Here is a 19,993-nt window from a genome sequence, read left to right on the forward strand (position 1 = left end):
CCGTGACAGGCCTCCTGAGATTATTTCGTTACAAATCTTCCAGGGAGCTTTTCAGCAAACAGCAGATCTCCCCCTAAAAAAATGAGCCAGCCTTACGGGTCTTTGGTGCAAGTCTCCTCCTATCTACCTGGTGGGTCCCTGCAGGACCCAGCCTGGGCCCCTCTGAGGTCAGAGGCAGCCCTGTGCCCGGGGCGGCGGGGATCTGCCTTCTGGTAAGGCTCCACAGATTTCCCCGAATGAAGCAATCAAGGCTCGGGAATCTGGGCTTGTGGGATGGGTAATCCAAGGATTAGGTAGCTTTGGCTCTGGAATGCAGAACAAAGTTGCAATCCCAGCAGACTTCCCTTCCTAATTACGCCCGGCTTAGGCTAATTTAATCTGAACCCGGTTAGCCTTCCCTGAAGTGTGGCAAGGCTGGCTGGGGGTGCAATGGGAGAGTGAGGGTTACAGGTGGGTCTGAAGGAAAGCCAGGGGGTTGCTGTGTACCTTTCTCCCTGCAGCTTCCATCCCAAGGTTTGCAGATGGTCACCCTGGGCAAAATGACTGGAGGGCCGGCACACAGGCTGCTTCCAAAAATTTAATAAATAATGGTTCTTTAAAACTGTATAAACTATAAATTACCATGCAGTCCTTATAATTTAAAATAATTTACAGATTGAGGTAGGGAGGGGCGCCGGAGAGCGTGGAGGGGGAGCGGGGAGAGGCTGAGGGCCGTCGCGGTCAGGCTCTCCTCCCAGCTTTCCTGCTGAGCACACACACGCAGGCCGTGTCGATCCGGATGAACCGCCAGGCAGCCTGCTTGCCATCCATGGTCAGCGCCTTGACGAAGGTGTGGGTCGTGGTACAGTATGAGTTCCAGTGCTTCGAGTCGATGCCCCGGCATCCGCTGTCGACGGGATTGGGGTCCCGGCACTTGGTCTCAAAAAAGTACTGTTTGAATACACTGTTGTTGATGTTCACCTCTCCCAACACCATCACCTCCTTGCCCTTGATGTCCGTGGCGGTGGCCTTGTCCCCCACCCACACGCTGACGCTGTCGCACACCGAGAACTCCCCCCGGTGGAAGACAGGGTGGGACGACGACCGCTTGCTCCTGTGAGTCCTGTTGAAGGGGGCGGCCCCGCCGGCCTCCAAGTCCAGATCCTGAGCGTCCGCGGCCACAGGTGGGGGCTGGGTGCTAAACAGCACGCGGGGTGAACGCAGGCGCCGCTTTTTAAAAAGTTTGGGGTCCACGGTGATCTTGCGGGTCTGCCCTGCCACCCTGGCGGCTATCGCGGCTGCCGGGCTGCTGTGGGCTCTGCGGAGGGCTGTGTCAAGGGAGTGCTGAAGGTTAGTCCAGTGGGCTTGGGGGATGGCGTGTCCTGCTGGGACATTGCTCTGGGTGTGCGCTTCTGCCTGGACGCCGATCCAAAGAGCTGTGATCAGAGTGTAGAACAACATGGACATTACGCTGTGCACCTGGAATGAAACACAAATGGGGATTACTCCACGGAGCACTGGGTGTGGGGCAAGGGCAGTTTCTGGGTCCCTCGGAGTTGACCTCCCAAGAGGATGACGAGGAGGTTTCTCCTGGTGGCTGAAAGCAAGGAGACCCTGGAACTGACCATTCAAACTGAGACGCTTCTGAGAGTGAAGGGCGGTGCTACAACAGTTACACTGGGATGACAGGCTTAAACAGGGCTGGCTCCGACAACCTGGGTGTCTGGGCACCCCATCTGGGGGGTGCGCTTTCCCAGGAAGGGACGGAGCCCCTGAAATTCTGCCCTGTGGTGTGGTATGAACTCGGCAGTGCTGGTTACGGAATTCTTTGAGTTCTCTGCCTGCCAGCGAACAGCCATGGGCAGGCGGTATGTGTGCACCTGTGTGCAACAGGATGGCTGGGGGTGAGTCTGACACCTCTCCCAGTGCTGTCTCCTGCCCAACGGCTTGACTCCCCTGGGAAGGCAGTGGGCAGGGCTGCTGGGGACTTGTCTTGAAGCCTCAACACTGAACACACCCTCTTCAGACAGTAGCACCGGGTCAGCTCTGAGATCAGGTGACTGAAAACCCACGAAGCACCATGTTTGGCAAAAAAAGTGAACATAGCTCTGGGACCATCTTAGCCAGTCCGTCTATTTAGCCGCCAGCCATCTATTCGCGTCTATAAACGTGATACTGGTAAAGGGTTTCTCTTGGCGTGAGTGATGTTTTTCAGCTTTTCAAATGCATTCGGTTCTAGTTTCTTATTAGTTTGTGAGTTAGGTTAGGATTTATCATCTCTCTTTCATATGCAAGGAAAGTGATCCACAGAAATTAACTAATAGGCCTACAGCTGCAAACAAAAACTGGACCAGAAATAGAATCCAAACATGACCCCTTACTAAGCCAGTCTACCCTTCCATCCTTCCTTCCTCCCCCACTTTCTCCTTCATTCTTAAGTGTCTCTTTTTAAAAATTATTTGATCTTGTGTGAGAGTAGACCAAATGGCATAAGTCATCTGTCCCCAGAAGGCACTGGCAGCCCCTCTTAAGCATGTGCCAGATGGGGCTCTGCACTGCACTGTGCTGCTTCCCCGCCAGCAGCCACCCCCAGGCCAACTAGCTGTGAGACTAGCTCTGTTCTTGAGCTCACTTTCGGTGAGCTCCTGTGCACACCTGTACGTGTGTACCAGCCATCACCTCTGGAAAGCTTCCCCAGATCTTCCTGGTAGGGTAAGAGGCATCCCCTAGAGAGGGTGTTAAACTTGCAATTTGATCCCTCTCCATTTCTCTCCCCACAGGTCATTCTGCTCCCTGCCCACTCTTCCAGCCTGGCATGGGTACCACTTCCTCCTTGAGGTCTGCTCAGATCACCCCAGCGAAAAGCCGTCTCTTCCTGTTCTCAACTTCAGAAGTGTGTGTGTGTGTGTGTGTGTGTGTGTGTGCGTGTGTGTGTGTGTGTGTCTGTGTGTGTTCTCTCCTACTAAATCAGTGTAGTGGAAAGACCTCTGCACTGGATCTGGGGTCAGGAAACCTTGTTTGGATTCCTAGCCCTGATACTTGTTAGCAGAGGAAAGTCACTTAATCCTCCTGAGCCCTCATTTCCTCATTGATAAAAAGCAGGCAATAAACACTATTTCACAGAGTTGTTGTTAGGATTAAATAGGTGCTCACACACCTATTTAATTCTCAGTCATCCCAATGTCCTGCGGTCAAGGACTTTTTTTTCTTCAGTTATATTGCTGCTAATTCACTCTCAAAGCACACTCCATACACATCTTTTCCTAGCACATAGGTTTACCTCTGTCAGGCTTCTTCTCAAGACTAGTATTTGAGCCTGTCTCCCCACTGGCCACAAGGTCCCGGAGGGCAGAGCCTGTCTCATCCACCTGCGCACTAGTCACTCCACCCCTTGTCTCCCATGGCGGTTTGTGCATAACCCTGCTGCCTCTCCGCATGCTGTGGATAATCGTTTACATGTCTGTCTCCCTGAGAGCACTTTGGAAGCGGTGCAGTTTGAATTTACTGGGGCCATGTGCAGTGCCTGGCATGTAGTAGGTCCTCAGACTCTATAAGGAAAATGAATGAGAGGGTGAATGGGTATGGCCAGAGCACCTCACCATCTGCCTTCTTTCCAGCATGATGCCTGGTTTCTTTTGGACTTTGTGCCTGTGACCACATGCTGCGTTCCTAATCTGTTTTAAAGTGATGCATTCTTCTCTGTAATGTGCTTCTATTCAGCTGGAAATAGACAGCTCTTTGGTGAGATACCAAGAATAAAACCACCAAATTCTTTTCTCTCTGGTTACTTGGAAAATTGTTTGTGTTTGCTCCAATCCTCCAGCCAGCCATGCAGAGGAAGCAGTGACGCATCTGACTTTTCGACCATCACTGGTTGTGCTGGCTAACGGTCTTGCAGATAAGTGTCCAGCTGATTAGTCAACTGGCAGCTAATTCAAGCCCTTTGCTTTTGCTCCTTTCCTTGTTTCATTTCTTTCTGCCTCTCAGTACACATTATCTCTCATCAGGTAGATGAAGGGAGAAGAAATGAAATGGAAATTCATCCCTTTATATCCATGTTAGTAACTCTTAGAATTTGGATAGGGAAATGAAAAAAAGATTAAAATGTAGGGTTTTGATGGTAGTAAGGGACATACTGCTCCCTATTTCCCATTACCAGAGGTTCCCACCTCATTCTGGAGTCCCCTCTTTGGTGAGCTCATCCTCTTCTAAGGAGTCAACTGAAGTTTCTGTGCAGTTGATGCCCATGCCAGGATCTCTGGTCCAACTCCTCTTTTGAAAGCCAGTTCTGAATCCCCAGCTTCCTGATGGGCAACTCCCCATGGATGCTGACATTTTAAATGCAAGTCATCCAAAACAAAAACCTTTGCTCTCATAATCCTCACTAGGATCATCATTCTCCCCTTCCTCCTCTCTACTCAACAGAAGCTGCCCCATTTGGGGCCACTTGATGATTTATGAATTAGTTCCACAGCTACTATCTCTTGTGAGCATCTCTCCCCATCCTCCTAAACATGTTTCTCTGCATTTCCTTTTTCTGTTACTGGAACCACCATTCCTTCATTCACTAGCTCCAAGCCTCAACTCATGACTGGACTCTGCTCTTTCCTCTCTGACCTCCATCCAGCCCTTTTTGTCTGCTTCAGTAGCATCTGTTTTTTTTTGTATTTAAAAAAAATTTTTATTGGAGTATAGTTGGTTTACAATGTTGTGTTAGTTTCAGGTGTACAGCAAAGTGAATCAGTTATACATATAGATATATCCACTCTTTTTTTTTTTTTTTTTAGTAGCATCTCTTGAAATATACTTTCTATTCTCACCTCTATGTTCCTGGTTCGGGTCATGGAACAGTCTCCCAGCTGATGTCCTGCACCCTCATCTGTCTTCTTCCAATGCCTACCATCCCTGGCCGCCCCATTTAACTTCTTAAAGAACTGCTCTGATCACATCACCCTGCTCAAAGGATCCAGTGGTGAGTGGTTGTCTAGTATGCCACTAGGTTGCTCAGCCTGGCCGACAGACCCTGCTCTCCTTGTACTCCCTTCACATATTTTGCATTCCAGGCAAACAGAATTCCTCAGAGGCAGTGCCGGCTCTGTGCTTCCCCCCTGTTGCCCTCGGTTCAAACTCTTTTGTGCCAGGCATTCTTCCCTCTGTCCCTCCCTGTGTCTTTTCTGCTCTCCACCTCGGCTGGTCAGAGTCCTTCCTGTTGGCTTTAGCACCCACCTTAATAGCCGCCTCCACTGGGGAGCTTTTCCTATTTCCAAAGAGACCAGTTCTCTCCCTTCTCCATCTCTAAAAGCATTTCCTTAATGCTCTTTTATGGCAACGTATTCTCCTCTTATCCTCCCACCTAGAGGGTAAAGTCCCTGGAGGCAGAAACGCATCCTGGCCATCTTTGTCGTGTGCACATGACCTAGCCCTCGCAGGGAGCTCCACCTCTTAAGAGTCAGTGAGTGTGTGAACAAGTCTCCTCCTTCTGTGTCCCTTAATTTCTCCATCTGAGTGGTGATGTTTAAGGTATCTTCCAACTCTGACACTCTTTGGGTTTAAGCAATTATAAAATTTTCTGCTCTGCCTAGAGCTCTGCTTGTTCTACTCAACTGACTACAGAGTTCTTAAAGTCTAATGTGCTGTTCCTCATTGCACTGTCCAGATAACCTGTGGTACCTGGTAGCATTTGATCACAGTGGAGATTTGCATCGTGGAGAGATTGTTTTATTGTTTCATTGAGATTTAAAAATGTTGCAAATATATCTCTCATTTGGGACTTAGAGTAAAAGTTTGTTTGTTTTTTTTTTTAATTGACTTACTCATAACAGAATGCCTCTATAATCTTTTTTCTTTAAAAAAAAAGTCTTTCGGGGCTTCCCTGGTGGCGCAGTGGTTGAGAGTCCGCCTGCCAATGCAGGGGACATGGGTTCGGGCCCTGGTCTGGGAAGATCCCACATGCCGCGGAGCAGCTAAGCCCGTGCGCCACAACTACCGAGCCTGCGCATCTGGAGCCTGTGCTCCGCAACAAGAGAGGCCGCGATAGTGAGAGGCCCGCGCACCGCGATGAAGAGTGGCCCCCGCTTGCCACAACTAGAGAAAGCCCTCGCACAGAAACGAAGACCCAACACAGCCATAAATAAATAAATAAATAAATAACCCTTTAAAAAAAAGTCTTTCGTTTAAAAAATCATGAGTGGATAAGAAAGAAAAGAAAATATTAGTGTGTTTTCTATTCTAGTAATTGAAAGCACAAAGCACGGTCTACAAAAGAACATTCTCTCCTTGACGTGAACCAGGGGAGGAGCTTTATTTATTTATTTTTAAAAACAACCTTTGAAGCCTTTCTCCTGAAGAGATGACAGTCCTCGCTGCGGCTTCACTAAGCAGAGACCTATGAGCGGAATGATTAGCTGGGGAAGATACAGTTAGGGGCTCACATGATGGAACATGTTCTGTTTAATGTGTGAATGTTCTGTGTTTGTTCTGCTCCCACCAGAATGGAAGATAAATGACTAAAAGTTGAGGGACCTGTCAGGGGCCTTTTATCCATCTACTCAAGGTCCACCCAGCTTTCTTCACCCTCTCCCAGGCCGAAGGTACATTCTGTGGCTTTCCAGTGGTTCACACACTCCAGTAATAAGAGAAATTTCCTGCACCAGGTGAATGATTTCACACAGATTCTGGCCTCACCTGAATAGGTGATGAAGCTGCTGGGCAGAGCTAAGCAACTGGTCTACCTCTGTGGCCAGGACAGCTGATGGCGCTGGGGGGCCCGGCGACCGTGCCTTTGGAGGTGCATTGCAGAGTGAGAGAGAGAATTCCTGCCTTCGCGGGAGGTGTGTCTAGAGAGAGCTGTTAGTGATTCTCGGGCTAGAGATTAGATCAGTGAACCAGGGTCACTAAGCGTTAACAAGAGAGGAAATCCTCGTGGCTGAGGAAATCCAGCCTCCTCCTCCTCCTCCATCTCACTCGCCACATTACGAGTGCGGGTCAGGAATCATTTCTTGTTTTACACTTGGTCTCCACTTGCAATGTAAACTGGCTGCTGTCTTCAGACTGGGACTCTGTTGGGTGTTGGGCCCTGGGTGGAGTGAGCTTCTCAGGGAGAAGTCCCTGAGGCTGCAGCACAGAAAGGCACTGACAGAATAAAATCCAGCTCCTCTGCAAACATCTCCCAGGCTGAATTTATTAAGGGGAAGCATGAACTGGAAGGGACGTCAGAGTTGATCAAGTCCAGAGGTTCAGTGCATTAGAGTCACCTGGAGGGCTTGTTAAACCACAGACTGCCGAGCCCACCCCCAGAGTTTCTGATTCAGTAGTTCTGGGGTGGGGCCCGAAAACCTGCATTTCCCACAAGTTCCCAGGTGATTCTGATGCTGCTGGTTTGGGGACCACATTTTGGGAACCACTCATCGAGTTCAATCCTTGAACCTTAGAGAAGAGAGAAATGGGCCTTGGAGAGGCTCAGCGACCTGGGGTTATGCAGCTAGTGAGTGGCAGGCTCTGCATGTGGGCGCTTGGCATTGCTCAGCCTCAGCTGCTCTAGAGGCGAGAGGCCTGAGGCCACACACGGACTGTAATTGATGGGCCCTGGGCTGCGTTTACTCAACCTCCAACATCAAAATGAAAATTCTGTTCAACAGGTTGTAAGTTTTACCATCCTGAAGCCATAAATCTAGATTCCAGGGAATAGTTGGACACTTAATTGTTTTATATCTTGTTTATCAGGTTTCTAGACATCATGCAGACTTGATCCAAAAGCACTTAAAATGCCCACGATAGACATATGCAGCCAGAAAGCACTAGCAGGTGCAGGCACCTGTGGATTTATTGTCTACTCCAGGATGGAATGGAAACAGAATCTACTGGTCTGAATTCTTAGAGACACATCTTAAAATGAATGAGGAGAGATCATAATTACATCACGATCAATTTAATTGTCTCATTACCCAGCACAACAAACCTAGCAGGTGGGTCTTATTCTTCCCATTTTACGGAAGAGGAAACAGAGACACAGTTAAGAGTAAATAACTTGACCACAGGCAGGAGCCTGGTGGAAGTGGAACTCACCCCTGTCTTCACACCTGGAGCTCTCCCCACCCTCCACTCCACGGCCAAGGGCATGAAGAGTGATCAGGGACCTTTGATCTCATAAGATCACATGCTCAGACAGACCAGGAGCTGTGTGGAGGGTCTGACGGGCACTGTCTATTTGAGATCCTGTGTTCTGTTCCTTTAGAGGTGCATGGCTCAGACTCTTACCGTGTCCTTGGAAGCCATGGAGCCAGCCTGAGAGCATGGGCGACATCCTCTCCAGGTGAGCTAGGAGGGCCACGTGTGCTGGGTCACTAGGAGCCACCCGGGTCCCTGCTGATTGACAGCTGGCACCGATGCCCCATCCTCAGCCTGGAGCTCATTTCCAGTTGTCCTGGCAGCTCTAGAACTAGGAACCTTGGTGAGACAGATGCCTCTCGGGTGCTTACCTCAGTGTGGCCAGGACAGAAAGCTGCTCCCTCGGAAAAGCTGTTATTGGGCCCAGACGCTGAGCTGAGCTTGGGTCCAGCATGCCATCCAGCCCCTTGGACTGCACGACCCCGGGCCAGGACTCTGTGGGAGGAGAGAGCTGGCATTAGATCGGCTCTTCACCACGTTCTCTAGTAGACGTGTAGCTGTGTCCCAGGCAGGAGGGGAGGGAGGTGCCAACACAACAAACCCTGTTTTCTTTCTTTCTTTCTTATTTTTAAAATTAATTAATTAATTAATTAATTAATTAATTTTGGCTGCATTGGGTCTTTGTTGCTGCACGCGGGCTTTCTCTAGTTTTGGCGAGCGGGGGCTACTCTTCGTTGCAGTGCGCAGGCTTCTTACTGCGGTGGCTTCTCTTGTTGCAGAGCACAGGCTCTAGGCACGCAGGCTCAGTAGTTGTGGCTCGCGAGCTCTAGAGCACAGGCTCAGTAGTCGTGGCTCACGGGCTTAGTTGCTCCGCGGCACGTGGGATCTTCCCGGGCCAGGGCTCGAATCCATGTCCCCTGCATTGGCAGGCGGATTCTTAACTACTGTGCCACCAGGGAAGTCCCAAACCCTGTTTTCTTGAGTGTTGGGACTTTGCCAGCATCAGGACCAAAGGAGAAGACAGAGCTCAGCTACCAAAATTGCCAGGGGCCTGAACTTGCACAGACCTGCGGCGGCACCTGCCTCTCACTCTTGTGCCAGAGCTCTTGGTTTCTGCCTGGGCACAGTCTATGGCTGATCTTACATGCAGTGTCGGTGCTTCTAGTCCCACATCAGAGTCTGGCTCTAGCAGGCCCCTAATCCAGGATTGAAATGGAATTATTCTGTACATTATACCCGCAGATACAGTAGACCCAACTCTGGACCAGCATAACTAAGGTAAATTACTCAGAAGAAAAAGTTCTGACAACTGAGAACACGTTGGTGTTTTGATGAGAATCTAGAACAAGTCATGGTGGCAAAGAAGGCAACCTGACCACTTGATAGATAACAGAGAGCTGTTACAGAACTAGGACGCCAATCTCAGAGTTCAAATTTTAGGAAAGTCACGTTTTACGAATCAGGAGCTAGGGAGCTGATGCAATGAGGAAAAAAATTCTATTCAGTTTTAGGTTGTAGTTCCTAGAAGCAATGGTAGGTGTCTATTCTTTTACTTCTATAAACCTTGTATATGTAGGTGTTTCATTCATTCATTCAACATTTCCTGAGCACGTATTTCTACTATGTGCCAAGTACTATCCTAGGTGCTAGGGACCCAGCAGTGAATAAGATCAACAAGGTCTCTGCTCTTGTGGAGTTTATAGTCTTGTGTAAATAAACATCTTCAGATTCTTCACATGCCCTGCAGGTAAGCAGGGTATGATGATAGAGGGTGATAGCAGGGTGTAGTGAGGGGCCATCGTAGACAGGGTGCTCAGTGGAGAGTTCTCCAAGGAAGTGGCCTTCAAGTTGATATCTGAAGGATGAGAAGGAATGGGGGAGAGAGCATCCCAGGCAGAAGGAACAGCAAGTGCAAAGGCTCTGGGGTAGAAACAAGTCAAAGATGCTGAGCATGTAGGGAAGAGACCTAAGAAATGAGTTGGAGAGGTAGAAGGATGTAGGGAGGAACTATGGTTTTACCCTATGGGCAGTGGGAAGGGAGTGGAAGGCTTTAAGCTGGAGGGTTACGTGACATTTTTTGTGAATGAATGAATGAATGGTTATGTCTATTGCAGAACTTGTCATAGGGTGGGGTAGCTCTCCCACCAAAAATGTTGTAGAATGACATCTTTATCCTTCCTGTCTAGATTGTCTTTTCAACTCCCAAACTCCTTTTCCCATCATGCCTCTTCCCAGTGGGGGGCTACCTCCACCCCCCATCTTCCTGCAACACCCCCTCTCACCTTGTGCTATGGAAGCAAATGTCAGTGAAGCCACCATGGCCCCCAAGTCCCTGATCACACAGAGGAGCTGGAGGACAAGGAAGTAGAAAGGGCCTTGAGTGGTTTTCCTGCTGTTAGAAGTCATGAAATTAAGGACTATTAATGAGATGTTACTATTCCTCTTTCTGACCCACTTTACTCAGAATATCATTTTTCCTCTAGAAGTACCAGAAAAACCTTCAGGTACTCAACTGGGGTTTAGGCCTAGAGATGAACACTTACTCAAACACCCTAAAAAAAGTTAGATTCCGTAGCAAAGACCATTTTCAGGCTCCCTCAGGGTTGGATTGAGCACAGGAGAGGGAGGATAGCAGGTTCCCCACAGCAGGAGGTTAGTATTCTAGGGTCCTGTTGCATCACTCATGGGAAGAGGATCTGGTCCACAAACCCTTCAGCTGGGTGTTTGGCCAAACCCGACTGATCACCAGATTGGAATCTACAGAGCTGTGTCCTGGCCCATTTTGCTCTCTTTTGTGGGTAAGTTGCCAAGTATCTTTAAGCATCTCTGAGGCTTCTCCATAGAATGAGGAACCAGCAGGGATGATAGCTAAGGTCTCCTCCAGCTCTGATCGCCTGTGATTCTACAGGCATTCGTGTTTCCAGCCGGCATCCTTACTGAGTGCTTAAGGAATGCTTTCCTGCCTGTCCAAACACTGGAATTTATTTATTTCATTAATTAAACACTAAACTTGGAGGCGCTGCACCAGCCACTGTGCTAGGTGCTGGGGAAGCGAAGAAGAATGAGACATAGCTCAACTTCCAAGAGCAAGTAAGCTAGAGGTAAGGAAAGCAAACACATGGACAGCATTTAAAGCACAATATGTTAAGTATGATAGATATCTGACATGATATGGAAAACATAGTGGAGGGAGGAGTTTGTTTTATTTGGCCAGATTAGCCAGAGACATATGTTCATAGAGGAAGGAACATTTGAGCAGGGTTCTTAAGGATGAATAGGAGAGCATCAGGGAAAAAGGGAAAGGCATCACAGAGCCCCAGAAGTCCAACATGGCTTAAGAGGGAGTCTTGGGGGAGGGTGAGAAAGGTATGTGATGGGCCTTATACAGCAGCAGGTACTTATGAGCTTGCAGAGCTCACTGCTGTGACCTATCTGCTGACTGTACCTTCCTATGTGACACAAAAAGCCTACACTTTAATCTTTGGGACAATCAGGCAAGTAAGAGTGACTCTCTTTGAAAATATTCTATATATTCCACTGTAAGCCAGGATGGCCTCCAATCCAGCTGATTAGAAGGAGAGAGCAGGTCGATCTAAATCAAAGATTCCACAACTCCTAGGCAGACCTGCCTTCTTGGAGGATCAGCTCTAGACCGACCACAAAGGGTTCCCTGGCCGTATATCTGCAACCTCTGGGCCAAGCCACCTTTGCATGCCAGGGTCCCCTGCCAACCACCTCTAGATGCCTGACTGCTGTACTTGAGATCCTGTGTCTTTGGCCTTCTCTTGTTCAGTGTAGGTACAGGTAGTTTACTACTGGAGAGAGCAATTTCCGGTCCAGAATCCTGAAACACTAAGTGATTTTCATAGATAGTGTTGTCGTTGTTTTTAGTCTTATGCTAGTGAAGGTTGGGGCTCTGAAATTAAATCCGATTTAAATATTACCAATTTCTAATGCAAAGATATTAGGAACAAGCAACCCAAATGCGTATCTATTCTTAAACTCAGGCGGTAATCACTTAGACAGTTTTCACACTTTTATAAAAGCATGGAAATAAATCCCAGCTCATCTCAGGACAGTGTTCTATTCCTTCTTACAGGACATGAAAGAATGCTATTGAAATCTGGTGTACCCCTTCTAGACCAGGACAATGCTGGCCTGTCCTGGGTCTCAGGCTTTAAAGCAGTATTTCTCAAAGTGAGGTCTACCATAGTACTGGCAATATCTTGGAACTTGTTAGAAATGCAAATTCTTAGGCTCTACCATAGGCCTAGCAATGCTGAGTGAAACCCAGCAATCTGAGTTTTAATCCCTGCAGGTGATTCTTATGCACATCCAGATTTGAGAATCACTGTTTTGGAGGGTCCCATTCTGGTCCCCTTCCAACTGCAACCTCTCCCTTGGGTGAGGGATCCACGGCTGAGAGAGAGTGATAACCCAGGGTCAGCCTACTGCTGTGGGGTGCCTGCTTGACTATAACTTTCCATATCACGATCAACATTATGTCTAGAGCACGGCCCAGAACCCCTGACCAACCAGACTTGAGTCAGCTAGAGCTAAAGCGTCTTCTGAAGACCCCCTGAGGTTAAGCGTGTTTGTATGGCCTTCTCTGTTGACACTTGTCTCAGCCTCCCCTTCACTTTCATATGGTCTCAATGATCTTTTGGTCAATTTCAGAATACAAACTGTGTTTTGTAAAGCTCACAAGGTGACCCCAGTGAAAAGCCAGGGCTGAGAATCACAGCTGTACAGGAGGAATGGGAAACTTGACACTGGCTTTGATGAGCTAGCAATTAAGAAAAATTATCAAGAAATTAATATATCTCAGAAGATATAAAGTGCAGGTATGGTCACATCATAGGCAACAAGAAGGTGTGAGAATATAGCTTGCAGACTCTCGGGGGGATATTGCCCCTGTCTCCCCTTCCTACCTCCCCACCCCTGGCAATTATCTAGATATAATTGACATTTGTGAGTTGAAAGGCTTTCTTTTTACTCCTGGCATGCCACTTAAAATGTTCTTTGGTGTTGGAGCTATGGTTAGCTTATTATTAAGTCCAATGATTATTTGCTGACATTTTTAGTACCAAAAACTGGGGGATGCTTGACTGAAAAGACTTCTTGGACCACTCATTCCTCGCAGGTGCCGGGACACAACGGCTAGTCCCAAGAGCAGTTTACACCACATCAAAGATGCTAGAGAAGCTGGCATGAACTGCAGCCTCCTTCCTCCTAGGTTCCACCTGCTGGAATTCTGTGGGCTGGGAAAACTCGCTAGAAAGGCTGGGCATTAAGAACGTGTTGCTGAGGGCATAATAATAACTGTTGGTGCTGTCGCTGTGGTTTTCACTGCTGTAACTGTTCCCCTTAATTCTCCCCTCTCTCTGTTAGTTCTTTCTCTAAGCCTATACACAAAGAAAATTTGAAATCTTTTACGTTGAAAGTCTGTTTTCCTAATTTTTAGCCTAACCAGACGTTTTCTAGTATGGAATATGACCGTGGGGTTTGCTGACTAGGAGCTTTATTGGGGGGGAAAAAAATTCAGTTTTGGCCATTTTGAGATCATTTGATGTGTTTTAACTGTTTAGTGGTTTTGGCACATCCAATAGGAAAATAGTGCATCTGGCAATAAGGACTTAGGAAGACATTAAGGTTCAGCAAAACCGCTATTCTTTTTGAAAGTTTCAATGCTGACACTTCTAAAGTACCTTGCCACTTTTCTCTAAAAGAGAAATGGTCCTGTGGCTCTTTTGGAGATTCTCAGATAAATTACAAACTCTTCCTAGCATTTCCCAGAGAGGCAGCTCAAGGAAGAAATCATCATGGTGTTGACCTTGAGCTTCAGAATCAAAGAGCATTTGCTGCGAACGTGCGTGGCCTTCTGGGGTGTGTGGCGGGCCACAATTTGCATGGTATTTACCCGACTGGATTCATGAGCTGTGGATTCATGAGCTGTGCAATGCCAACGCCACGGAGAGGTTTTTGTAATGTGGGTAATTACAACGACACGAACGTGGTAGAAGGTAAGGCATCTAAACACACAGTGGCCTTCCATTATAGAGTTGAGGGCAGTACATTTTTGCAAGAATATGCTAGTAAATAACAGTCCTTGTAGTGTAGCCCATCAGCTTAGTAATACTAATGATATATCTATAATCTACATTTGAGTGCCAAAAACAATGCAATAGTTTCAAACTTTTCTGCAACCCTAAGAAAACATCTCCTCAGTTCCAACTGGCTGATCCTTAAACCACAAGAAAAAGATCCATTTCAGTTCTGCATTGGGCCTTTCCTGGCTGTTGTTCCAATACTTGGGACTAAGAGGCATTGGGGGAAAGGGGGACTCTCAGGTTGGTTGGAATCAAAGTTTACATCCAACGATACCAGCGCCTACCGAGGCCCCCAGCCCACTGTAGACCGAGATGACCACCTGGGACAGAATACATGAATGGAAACGAAACATTGCCAGTGAATGCTAACTCAGATCCAAGCTCTTTATTCCATTTGCTTTATAGGATTAAAGGTCCTCAGCTCTTCTTGAGCTAGCCGTTTCCTCTCAGTGTATGTTATGTTTTCCAAGCAACAGGTCAAGCAGTATTACAACACGTAGGTCTATAATGCAATTCAGATGTAACTTCAGAAATTAAGACAAGCTAAAGATCCATAGCCCTGAAAAAGACCCGGGAAAAATCCTGGCTAAACAGACACACAGTGTTCTAGGGCTTTTAAAAGGCAGGCAGTTCATCCTTCCATTAAAGAGGGATAAGGGACAAGCTGTGGGACTTGAATGTAAAGATCCCAGCAAAAGGCCACCCTTACTCAAAGTGTCCATGAGATGCGGCCATTTCTGTTTGAGCAGCTGGACTTCAATTTTACTGCAAAAACTGCTGCAACCCAACCACCCTGCATCAAAGGAAACATGGATCACAAGTAGCCAGCACCAGACACATCCTGGGGACACCGAGTCCCAAGGGCACGTCAGATGCCATCCTACTCCACACCCCCCCTGGAGTGACAACTCCCTCACTCTTCCGTGCTGACATTTCCTGGCTTGTCTGCTGACTTCACACCCAGAAAATGACTCAAGGTATGAAAGAGATAACTTGGCCCAGCTTTGCCCGGGCATGCAGCACATGTGAATCCTAGGTAACCGGAGGATTACCTAGATAAGAGCTGGAAATGAAGAATTTATTTCCCTGTGTGTGTTTGTCAGGGGGCTTTGGGCTGTTTTAGCTACTTCCTGTGTATGGCTTTAACTATCCCAGCCCCAAGTGGGCGCCTACTACACAGATCATATACGCCTGATGGGGAATGTCGGAATGTCAGCGGGCTGGTTAACTGTAATGAGGGGCTACTTGATGGGCATTTTAAAGCTCACTTTAAAGAGTTTCATCTAGCTCCTTCATTACCTCAGGAGGAAAGGTCAGAGGAGATGAAAACCTGCTGTCCTCCTAAAGTCACTTGATTCTCATACAATCATATTTCAGAACATTCTCAAACTTCTAGCGTTTCTTCTTTTAGGCTTTGTTTGACCGTGACATCATGAACAAAAGCAAAACCCTACACTGGGAAAATTTACTCCAGAGCTAACAAGGGACCCACAGAGTGCATCGTCTCCAGGGACCCAGAACATTGTGGGTAATTAGAAATTCCAAAGATGAAAACAGACAGTTTTCCCTGCTCCATCACCCCCCGCCCCCCTGACACACACAGAGAAAGAAACCAGGCACTCAGCCACTCAAGAGGTAAGTTTAGACGTTTAAGATTCAAAGAAATAAAAACTATTTATTTTAGAATCTCAGTTGTTATTTTACAGAATTATAGGCTGCTAGAGCTGTAAAGAAAAGGCCACTAGTGACTCTGCACTTCCCTTGATGGCCACATCAAACAAGGCCCTGAGGCCTGGGGCTGGTTGCATTTTAGCCCCACCACTTATCAGCTGTGTGACCTTTAGCAAGTGACTTAACCTCTCTGTGCCTCAGTGTCTCCTCTCAAAGGTCAGAATAATTATACCTTCTACCTTGAGTTGTTGAGAGGCTTAAATAGAATAAGCATTTAGCCCAGTGGCTGGCATCTACCTGGTGCTACATAAATGTTAGCTATTCTTATTAATCCCGTTAAGGACATTCAGCTATAATCAGGCAGTGGGTTACTGGCAGGCTTGGTGCAGAACAGAAGGCAATGCCTCCTGTCCATCCCATGCCCTGGTCTGGCTGTCTCTGGCAGGAAGAAATCCTGTTTGTGTTACAGTTGTTGTCTGTATCCCAGTCATTTTGGAATGGCTGGCCAGGCACATGCTCAGATGCCCCATCTGAGCAAGTGTGGAACACAGTCAGTCGGCAGCTGCAGGATGATTATCTGCAATCATGTGCTGACAAAAATGCTGAGTAACGAACTGAGACATTTGTTTTTGAAATGATCCATTTTCTTCAGCCTTGTCGTAGTCAGGGGCAGGAAGCCACTCCAGCTATGACTAAAACTTGCCAGGCCCTGTACAGTTAATAGCATCTTTGCTTAGAGTAATTGCTGCCTAACAGGGAAAGTGGATCACAAGAAGAATAAAACAGGGAGGTATCTTCATGGTCAAATTTATGCTCAGTTATCCAGGGATTTGGGACAGATTTAGGTATCTGCTGGATCGTTAACTTTTTGAGGTCTTGGGTGTTTTTCTCTCCATGGGGCAGTCGAAGAGGTTAGGCCCTTAATGAATGTTTATTGAACAAAATGGAAAACTCTTCCCACAGCTGCACCAGTTTATTCAAAGTAAATAATTTTTTCATACTATAGTGGTAAATAACAAGTGGTCCCAAGTTATATTCCTGGATAACTGGGTAAGCCCCCCTTTTACTTTGGCGATGTGGTGTTTTATTTAAGAAGGAGAATGCCCCATTGCTGGGCTGACAGGTGCACTGCTGAGGAACCGAGTGTCTTAGCTCTCAGCAGCCCCTCATTCCAACTTCATTACAAGCACTAAAAAACACACAGGTGTTGGGCAAAACAAACTCCTTATTTCCAGCTTGCTTATTTTTCTTGTTCAGAATTTCTTCGGAGAAAGCTATGCTCCAATCCAGCCACTGGTTATGTTGTGCAATCCACTGGGATGGCAAACACCTCATTGTTTAGTTACAACCCATGAAAAGATGAAGCAAAGAAAGAAAAAAGCAGAGCACACACATAGGGAATGAGGGTGGAGGCTGCACAATGATAATGAAAACCATTTGTTAGCATTTCACTCCTTTCTTTGTGAATCAGCCGAGTTCCTGGCACCAGGCCTCTGTCTGTGAAACAGAGCTGCCCTTCCAAGGCCTTCCAGGGGCTCATCCCGCCATATCTGGTCTAGAGTGTCACCCTTTGTCCCCAGGAAGGCGGGTGCTTGACAGGCTGCCCCAGCTCCCTCTGGGCCTGGCTCTGGCCCTCACCTTCTGTCCCAGGGCACCTACCCATCCTGTGTGAATGTGCCCGGCCTCGGTGACTTTTAAGCCCTGCCTGAACCAGATTTGGTGCACTTTGTGTATGCAGGGCTCTCCTCTTTGCCTGCATTGTGTCCACCCATCTGTGTCCAGGACTTGCAGCCCCAGCTTATTTTTTTAACTATTTCTACTTTTCTTTCTTTCAGCAGACCTGATTTCTCTATTCCCAAAATACAGACTGAAACATTTTTAAGGATAAAAACCAAAAATAAATAAAAATTAAAAAATAAAACATAAAACAAGCAAAAACCTTTCAACAAACCCCCCCGCCCCCAAATTTACAGCCAGTAGAACAGTATATGTCTGCCTAAGCATCGCTGTTTTGCTTGCATTGTCCCCAAGAGAGGAAGCACCTCGAAATGCACATGTTGTAGTTACAGGCAGAGACCAGCACCACATGCTCTGTGCACTTGTGCTCATGAAGTCCTAGTACCTAAGTGCCCCACTGCTCTCTGCCTACTTCTCGAATCTATCACAGCATTTATACAAGTCTCTTATTCAGATCCATAGAGCATGGCAGCATTATCGTCAACCATCACCACCACCACCAATATCTCCACCACCATGCCTGTCATTTCCACCACCTTGGCTGCCTGCATCGCCATGACCACCACCGCCTCCTCCAGCCTATCATCACCCATCACCACCACCGGCATCACCACTTCCACCATTTTACCATCACCATTACCACACCCCCACTATCAGTACCACCATCGCCATTACTACCAACACCAGCATCACCACTACCACCACCACTAAAGGATTAAAGAACTTTTTGGAGTCAGGCAGGGAAGTCTGACCAGTGTTCCTCAAGGCCTCCTCTTAGGCTGAGCCAGAAGACGGTCAAGACTGGGGGTCATTTAGTCTCTTCCAAGTAGTTAAGTGAATTGTTTACGTTCCATGTAACTCAACTGAGTGGTGAACAGAGCTGGGTCTAGAAATGCAACATTCCTGCTTTCCATCTGTGTATTCCATCATACTATTTTCCAGCACCCATTCTGGAAGTTGTATTTTTTTCTTTCTTTTTGAGTTTTGTTATTGTTGTTAACTTTGTATTTCCAGTAATGTAGATGACCTTATCTAGTTTAGATTTGATAAAATGATCTCCAAAGAGGAGTATCTATGACTATTCAAGGACATTATATATAAACACACATATACTTCAAAAGGTAAAGAAGGAATTAGGTACCTCGTCCTCCAAAATGAGGCCGGTTCTTCCATTTGCCCGTGCAATGTTTGAGGATCACTGCACCATTGTTGCCGGCCATCTTTGAGCTTTTCTATTTGTTCATAATCTGAAGACAATCTGACTTTGTGTTTAGGCCCCTGCAGGAGGGAAAGCTCCCCCAGAGCCCTCCCCTCAGCTTCCAGGAGGTACTCCTCAGACTAGTGGGACTTCATGCAGTGACTGGCTCCCACTTGAAAGAGGGGAGTTCCCTGGGAGTTAAAGGCCAGCCCGAGCATGGCTCTCTACTGGCCCCTCTGTGCCAGCCAGAGAAGGGCCGCCAGTGTCCCAGGAGAAGGTTAGCTCCCTGGCGTGCTTCTTCCTTACCCACTTGTTCAGACACTGGAAGTTTGAGTTTAGGCTTGTGGGGCAAAAGGGCGGGGCTGGGATAGAAGTCCCCCAAAGAGCCCCCTTAAGCCCCTCCCTTAGGCTGCCTGAGAGGCGTCAAAAAGGATGGAATTACCTATATTTTAGGTATAAAATTAAATGTGGTATAATATGATGCATTAAAATATGATAAGTACTTCACTACTAGCATAAACCATGGGTTAAAAGTGAATACAATTACTACCACTAATAATAAATAACAAGTATTGTGTATTATGTGCCAGATACTCTACTAAGGGCTTTCTAGAGATTATCTTTTTAAGTACTTATTAAAAGTACTTATTAAAGCCAGGCCCATAGTACTTAGTTCATTATTTAAGTACTTATTATCTCTTTAAGTACTTATTCTGAGATCAGTATTATCCCCAGTTTGCAGATAAGGAAACTTCCATTCCGCGTGAAGTGGGGAAGTGCAAGTGCTTAGTGGGTGTGTGAAGGACAAGAGCACAGGGCTCCTGCTCTGTGGTCACTCCTCGTCGCTGTTCTCCAGACTGCTCACAAATCTGACTGTTCAAAGGAGCAACAGCTCTGTCCTCTGGGCTTTGTATTGAGGGCCGATTTCTGCTTCTGTGATATGGATAATGCATAGGTGGGATCCTGCGTATTTTCTATTCTTGAATTTACCTAATTGCTTTTAAAAATCGAATGGTGATCTCCTATTTATAGAATACCTTGACTTCACTTCTCTGTCATGAGACTCTCCTTGTTTACAACCTTGAGGGAGCCCACAGACACTGAAATGCCCTCCTCGCTGAAATACTCTAACCACCAAGGAACAGATTCTGGATGGACCCACTATTCTGACAGTAATGTAGGTACAGAAGAC

The 19,993-nt window shown here is 47.1% G+C and overlaps 1 protein-coding gene across 3 annotated transcripts in view; it reads right to left on the minus strand.

Annotated features, from left to right (window-relative positions):
- Positions 1-564: 564 nt before the first annotated feature.
- Positions 565-19,993, minus strand: part of NGF (nerve growth factor) — a 50,194-nt gene continuing 30,765 nt past the window's right edge. For all 3 annotated transcript variants that reach the window (XM_036840755.1, XM_036840585.1, XM_036840680.1), the window contains exons 2-3: positions 8,457-8,580; positions 565-1,458 (exon numbers count right to left, since the gene is read on the minus strand). In XM_036840755.1, coding sequence (XP_036696650.1) covers positions 721-1,446 — 726 coding nt within the window. In that variant the 5' untranslated portion in view covers positions 1,447-1,458; positions 8,457-8,580 and the 3' untranslated portion in view covers positions 565-720. The remainder of the gene's footprint in view (positions 1,459-8,456; positions 8,581-19,993) is intronic.

The sequence above is a fragment of the Balaenoptera musculus genome, chromosome 1, assembly GCF_009873245.2.
Source record: "Balaenoptera musculus isolate JJ_BM4_2016_0621 chromosome 1, mBalMus1.pri.v3, whole genome shotgun sequence".
Lineage (NCBI taxonomy): Eukaryota > Metazoa > Chordata > Mammalia > Artiodactyla > Balaenopteridae > Balaenoptera > Balaenoptera musculus.